Genomic DNA, 7,722 nt, shown 5'->3' on the forward strand with positions numbered 1-7,722 from the left:
TGCTATTTGCCTATTATTTAAATATAGGTAACTTACGTTCTGTTTACGGATGACATGCATGACGTGTTTGATTGATAAACATTTTAAACTGATGCACAATTAAGGAATGTGTCCTCTGAAGAAAATAACCCCAGAGGCTTCACAGCACCACCGTACCATTGTGAATACTGACCGACTCTCGCGAAGCTCTGACGAAAGAGCAATGCGCCCTTTCCCGGGGGGTTTGGCGGCTTACGGTGAAACCCCCCTCTCTGCGTACAGCGGCATGTACGCGCCGATCCCGATCTGCAGCATCGGCCCCGGCGCTGCCATATCGACGTCGGAGTCGCAGGCCGGCACGCCCTGCGGCCCTCCGCGCCCCAGCCTCTTCCAATCGTCCACCAACCAGAGGGACTCCACCAAGACGCTCAGCTCCAGCCTGGGCCTGGCCAACCTGCTCAAGGAGCGCGGCATCTCCGCCGCCGTCTACGTGCCGCGGGTCGGCCGTCCGCGGCCCGGCCCGCCCTCCGCCGGCGAAGAGCCGTCGGCGGAGATGGCCGTGCCGTGCACGCCGCCCAACTCTCCGCGCGCCCTCTCGCCGTGCCCGTCGCCGCCCGCCTTCCCGCCGGCGCGCCCCTCGGGTCTGCAGTGCGAGAGCTTCCTGGCGTCCAAGCCGGCCAAGTCTCTGCTGCTGCTGCAGGGCGCGGCGGGGGCCGCCGGGGCACGGGCGCGCAGCAGCAGCGGCAGCCAGACGGAGCTGTGCATGGGTGGCGGTTTGGTGGAGAGACTCAAGCGGCTGGGCCTCGCCAAGACGCGGAGTGATGGCAGGATGGTGCTGGCACCCATGCCCGCGCCCGTGCCCATGCCGCCGTGCTCCTCCGTAGTGCTTAACGACGGCCTTGCCGACGAAGCAGTCGCCCCCGCCGGATTGGCCGTGGCGTTGGCGGTGGTGGGCCGCGGGGACACTGGTGTAGGGCAGCCGTTGAGGGCTGGGAGCATGCGGAGGAACCACAGCTTCCCCACGATAGCGGGTGGCCTCCGTAGAAACCAGAGCATGCCGGTCATGAATGGCGGCGTGCCGGCGGGCACCAACCCGTTCCAGTGCAGCGTGCTGGACGAGACAGGTCTGAGCAATGCGTTCCTCCCGGAGTGATCCGATCTGCAAAGTGGCCGGAAATTGCTCTCGCATAGTTTTGGTTGCCACCCCATAACTGTCGCTGGTCCACGCCGTGGCTGCATTCACTGTTTGCCGCCACTCTTAAACGTCAATGTCATTGACCGACATGTAGTGCAATGACTGTTCAGTATGATGCCGCGAAGAAAATTTGAAATTGTTATCAACACTAATTGTTCATTTTAGCCATTGTTGTTGTACTATGTAATGTTTGCTGCATGGGAGGAATTTGTGAATTTACCGCAACGTGTAATGTTGAATATCAGGCCACAATCGGAGACCATTACTTAACAAAAATGCTCATTTTGATGCGGCGGCTTTGAGGCGAACAACTAGTTTTGTGATGGGCACTCATGTTTGTAGGGCAGCGATCGGTGAGGTGCTCACAGTGGCTAATGAAGGCCGCTGGACAGAGGTGTCGAATAGCAACAAGCCTTTGTTACCTATCCACGTTCAAATGAGCCCCATATGAGAACGCATCTACTTTATCACAGGTGCCTGGGGGATTTGCCCACCATTGATTGTGCTCCCGTTAATATCACGTGGTAACACTGATCCACGAAAAACGGTTACCTCCTGTGAAAGTGAACTCCGTTACTCACGATGAGCCACAGCAGAAGCTCAGAAGGGAATACAACTGCACAAGCTTTCTCCGATCTGTATTTTTACATTTTTTTAAAAGTGGTCTTTCCTACTTGGCAATAAAAACACCGGCGTCGACTAAACTAAATCGTCAAACATTTCTGGAGCATTTCCCCGAGGGAGAACGCGGGTTCCGATCATAATTTCTACGTTTTGTATTTTTCAGGACAGCGCTGCCGCTGAATTGCATGGCGACGGACGACACAAAGGCGTCCTCTTGCAAATTAAGACGCGGGCGATCTATTTTGCGTCGTACAAACCGTGGCAATTGACATTGCACACTGAGATAATTGTTGTTAATGTTGTCGTAAGGACCCCCGACGTTGATGCAACTGGGTCATAGACTCACGCGTGAGCACACTCGACCAATAGCCTACCTACCGACCGCCTCATCCACCCCACTGCTTCCATACAAAAGGAGGGAACTCTTATTTGAATACATGATAAATAAATTAATGTAAAAACTTTGCAGTATCCAAAATGGCAAGCGACTCCCATTTCCCTTCAATTTTTTTTTATTTTACAGGTGGATACATATTTAAGTAATTGTTAATTTCTGTTCCTGAGTGTATATATAAGTTGGGAAATGTAAATAAGCGTTACCTGTGAATGTGTGATATTCACTGGATCGTAGAGGTGGTTTCTGCATGCCGTTTAGTGTGGTCAAGTGGCCTGGCAGTGAAAACTGTTTTGCAGCCGTGCTAACAGAAACAAAAGTCAGCTTTGGCATTCGAGTTCATAAGGTCACCAACGTTGTTACTTAGCAGTTGGAGAACAAAATAGAGAAATGGCACTCCAATGGAACATTAAATCAATGAAGGAATTGCATATTTTTAAATGAGATGCTGACATTTCGATAGAGCTGAGTGACAAAATCTACTTTCAATTGTGGGTGTCATTTCTTCATTTGTTTTGGTACATTTCACAGAAGCGACAAAGCCACTCAACAGTCATTTTTTACAAGTCAGCTTTAACGAGTGTGTAATCATCCTATCTGGTCGGACTACTCTCCCACCTGTGCTTCCTGTGCTCGTCAAACATGCGCTGTTGCAGACGTGCTTCTCAAAGGAGGAGCCTACGAATGAACCGAGTGGAATACGTGGGCAATGTGCGCGTGTTTATGCTTTGTGCGCGGTCTGAGCACAGCTACGAAAAGGGAATCTTAATTGTGGAGGAATAAATATTGCATTCGACTAGACGATGTTTTTCTCAATTGATGTTACGGCAGTGGCTTTTAGCGTCGTTGGCATGGGCCCTTGTGCAAGGAATTAAATGGGACCTCCTATCCAATTGTCCCCCTCTTCATAGCCATCTGGCCCATGGAACCGGGTGCAGTTGCACAGCCTGCACGCTCGACTGCCAAGCCACCGCATCGTGGCAGGGTGACGCAGTCGTAACAATTTGCTGCTCGCAGCAAGAAATCCCCGAGTTCGATTTTCCGACTCGGGCATCTTTCTGCGTAGAGTTTGTAAGTTCTCTCCCCGGTTTGCATGGGTCTTCTCCGAGTTCTGCGATTTCTCCTGGAGTCAAAACAAACTCGCAATGGAACAGGGCAGTGGCCAAATAACAATCCCAATGCGGAAAAATTTGGACCGTAAATTACTCGGTGGGAATTGCACAGAGGAAAATTGTCCCCCCCCCCCCATCCTGTGAACCTGGCAAGAGCGTCCTGAAGAGACGAAAGCTTTCCTGGGTAAGCAGTTGTAATAAATAAATAGATAGATTGGTTTAGTGACTCATTTTAAATGTTCATAACTGCCTGTTCACCTAAAATGCCCAGCCGTCCGAAAGCACGGTCGCCGTGGCTCCCAGCCTTTCCTGCTTTCACTTTTACCAATCTCATTCACGCCCGCCGACTCGCGTGTCAGTCGGTGACGCGATGAGGGCACGATGCCTACATTGTTTGTTATCATTGGTGAGCACGGAAATATTTGACGCCGAGTTGGTTGTGGTGAACACTACGACCTAAAATTTGATGGAAGCGATTCCCCCCCCCAGATGTGGGTTTGACCCATGCAGTGTGTCTCATTAGTCCACTTGCTGCCCACTTATGCGGTTTAACAAATCCAGTTGTCGGTGTCGTGTGCGCCTGCTGCTCGTTGGGATTCGATCTTCGGATTGACAAATACATCATCCATCCATGTGGCGATGGGGCAATCAATGGAAAAAAAAACATCGGAAGTGATTTTTTTTAACTATCCTACATTTGTCCGACCAATGAAGTACGCATAGAAGTGCGTGTTTTGTGAACCATATGAGCACATGAAAATCCATATTGCTATCGAGCTTGTCTATGCTATGGCTGGAAAGGCTATGTTTTGTGTTATCACGATTGTCTTTTCGATGCTGACAATGTTGCTTTGTTGCATGTTTATGTATATATGGGAATGCTTTGCAATACCTGTGACTTGAACTGTTGCAATTATTATTGACTGGCATCATTATCTTCACTGTCACTATTATCACCACCACCACTACCAGTTTGATTTTAAAACGTAATAATTCTTGCAATTTCAGTCAGCGACGGGGAGAGAGAATGTCCCGTGACGTGAGACTGGTTTTAAGAGGCGATCGCTGCTTCATGCCAATGCGTAATATTGTTTTTGCTTTGCTGAAATATGCAATGTTTATTCTGTTGGAAGAATACGGGGCGACATTTAAAAGTGGCGAATATTGTCTCGTGTTGTACAGCAACAACACAAAACAAACATGTAGATTGTCACCTGCTGGGGCTGAAGCTGTTGAGTTGATGCTTAATATGAGCTGTTGCGAATTTTGTGAGATTATTTATTCCAAACGGGTGTTTTCTCAGACAGAGTTTATTGTAAATATTTTACGTTGACATCGATGTCATTGGACGACGGCACTGAACGTTGAGTCTTGCTGTGCGCGCGTGTGCGTGTGCCTGTGTGTCCGTGCATGTGCGTGCATCACTAATCGCTATCGGCAGGGATGTTCAAATCCGTGGAAGCTCTTAGCTATTCATAACAATTATCTATCACCTTGTGTTTTTTTGGATTATTGGAACAAATTGCTCAACCAAAAGTTGACCTGGCTTTGACTGTCTTTGCCAAAGCTCTCTGCAATTGTCACCTGTGCAGCAGATGTCTCTACACAGACCATCATGTGCTTCGTTATGCGGTATCAGTGAATTTGGGTTTATTTTCTCTGCCATACACCACCACCATACAACAAACCGCCCGGGGTTGTGCAAACGTCCTGATCGTTTACACCCAACGTGGCTTCCACGGATTAGTGTCTCGAGTCAATCAAAGGCCACAGATGACTGCTGCGCTCGCCATCCTCATTTTGCCAGTTTGTCTTTCGGTTCTAAGTGTATTTATTAGAGGTTTTTTTTCATCGTCATGGATGCAGGTGTGTGCGCAGCATTTAAATGGAACGTTATTCGCGTTTTTTGACGGTGCAAACGACATCCGCTGGTGTGCGCTAAGTGATGCATTTCTGAGACTCGGTGAAAGTTGATCGTTTTTGGGGAATGGTTTTTGGGAAATTGGTCGTGGATGATGGCGATGGAAGGTTGATGCATTGTCGTTGTTTGTAAAGGAATGGAAGGGGGGGGGAGGAAAGAATTAACGTTGCCAAGAGCCATTTGGAAGTGTCCTTTAACACGTTTTTGTACCACGTGCTGTTAAAACGTATTGTTTGGCAATGCTTTCGGCTTACACACTCCAATCACGGTTTCTTATTAAATTAGGTAAGCGGGCAATGTGTTTCATTCACACTTCTTGTCTCTCCACGTTTTAAGCAACAGTATTGGACAATCCGTTGGCCAAACGGCCTTCTGGGGAAGGGCGTACATCAGCATTGATTCGGTTCAAGCAAAACTCTGGACCGATTCCAACGTTCAGTGTCTCAAGAGACACTGTGAAAACTGGTTGAAATAATAATAATAATGCTACTGTTATTTGCTATGTGGAGAGATGGATATTGGAGGGAGAGACATTGTCTGCGTGTCTTTTGTTTTTATATTCTCGAAAACGACGCTTATGATTCGTTTGTTGTCATGGTTTTCTCTGTACCTGTTCAAGTACACATTGTGGATTCAGTTTTAAATGATAAGAGGACGCAACAGGCAAATGTCACGTGCTTTCTATTGTTACATCTTGTCACCTTGTGCCACGAGCCACCGTTCCATGTGTGCATACTCGTTTCCGGTATGTGTAGGTGCATGTAAACACGCGGGTTGACTGTTCCTATTTCAAAATAGCCAATATTTCCAATCATCATCCGTGTTAATTCTTCGACTGGATGAAGGCCTCCCCAATCTGCCACCATGTGATCACGATCCTGAGTTGTCGTAATCCGCCCAGCGCTTGCACGCAAATGAACAGTTATTTAGCTCGTAAAACTGGCCAAGGATTATCTCCCAAAGTGAGCCTATTTTATATCTATTTTTTATTTAGTTACACTTCGAGTACATTTCGTTGGACACGTTGTTGGGATTTGTTTTTGTTTGGATGGTGAGAGTAAGTGATATCTGCATGGGACATGAGAAGGGGTATGTGGACGGAAAGGAGGTTTGTGTCTGAGAGTTGTGAAACTAGAGCTGAAGGTACCGAGGATTTTTTTTTACCGTAGGCCACCAAGAGGTGGGGGGGGGGGTAGGTTTTTGCCATTTTGTGAAGTTCCGTTCGATCCGTCACTCTGCGTTTGGCCCAACATGAGAATTTATCTTTGAAAGCTACACAGCCAGCCTTAGCGGTATACCTTGAACGGCCTTTGTCATATATTAAATTATTGCAAGGTATAGTGAACAGTAAATAAGGGTTCAGATGTCCTGGAGTTGAGATGTCAGGATATGGGCCATGCTCCTGATGGTGCATTGGATGCATTTTATAATATTTCTCCCACGCTAGGTAGACTCTACACGAGCCCCATTATGGGTACTCAATGAACTTGTCGCTCTCTGGGACATTTAGTGAAGTTCATGACATAATTGTGAACGATATCATCATTTTCTAAGGTGTATTTCAAAAAACCACGTGGTTACATGTGCATTAATTAACAGGCTCGCGGTAAAAGTGTCAGTGGTCGAGAAACTAAACGTGTAATGGACTAGACACGTTATTCAGGTGTTGGTCCTGTAAGCATAAACAACAAAATTACGGAATAGTAAATTGATAAATACAAATGTACTGTAGATTTGTAAAAAGCACAAACGCAGGTGTTCCCACATGAAACGTTGCACTTTTGTTCTCGTGTTCCGCTGTGGTTTCTTGTTACTGAGCGCGAGTTTGACTCCTCAAAACTGTGCCCACCGGGGGACCCTGTTCGGAGCAACAGATGTGGACTTTTAACCCAAAATAAAGACGACTTGTATCCTCCCCTGATGGCGTGTGGCCTGCGTTGTGTATGCACAGTAAAGATAGACGTGCAGCCCAGCAATTAACACATTCCTGCGGAGGGAGCTGGTAGGAACGTTGGGTTGCTCGGTCAATGGCCAGGGTCAACGGCGGCGTGGTGTATTCCGCAAATATGCCCGACTGTGAAGGCGGGCACAAGCCGGCGTGAGTAGGTTAAACGTTGAGTTTTATAAGGGCACCACGGGGTGACCAGCCCCTCCCCACCCAGCCCCACCCCTCTCACCCCCCACCCAGCCGCACCCTCCCCACCCAGCCCCATCCTCCCCACCCAGCCCCTCCCCCCCCACCCAGCCCCTCCCCCCCCACTCAGCCCCTCCCCCCATCATCATCAACAAAATGATTTGAGCGAGGCGTCATTCCGCGATTGCCTTACAGTAATTTGATTTCTGTGAAAACTTTGCATATCCGCTAAATTTGGACGAATCGTGGCATCAGATCACCATGGGTTGGACTTCGTACAGCAATGGATGGAACATGGCTGATGATGAAAACAATTCTACAAAGGTGTACAAAGTACTGCATGCATAGATAACTAAGTGAATC

The 7,722-nt window shown here is 48.1% G+C and overlaps 1 protein-coding gene across 2 annotated transcripts in view; it reads left to right on the forward strand.

The window, feature by feature from the left end:
* LOC144938182 (trafficking kinesin-binding protein 1-like) overlaps positions 1-3,512 on the forward strand; it is a 38,774-nt gene extending 35,262 nt beyond the window's left edge. For both annotated transcript variants that reach the window (XM_078865974.1, XM_078865975.1), the window contains exon 16: positions 262-3,512. In XM_078865974.1, coding sequence (XP_078722100.1) covers positions 262-1,132 — 871 coding nt within the window. In that variant the 3' untranslated portion in view covers positions 1,133-3,512. The remainder of the gene's footprint in view (positions 1-261) is intronic.
* Positions 3,513-7,722: the final 4,210 nt, after the last annotated feature.

The sequence above is a fragment of the Lampetra fluviatilis genome, chromosome 21, assembly GCF_964198595.1.
Source record: "Lampetra fluviatilis chromosome 21, kcLamFluv1.1, whole genome shotgun sequence".
NCBI classification, from domain to species: domain Eukaryota; kingdom Metazoa; phylum Chordata; class Hyperoartia; order Petromyzontiformes; family Petromyzontidae; genus Lampetra; species Lampetra fluviatilis.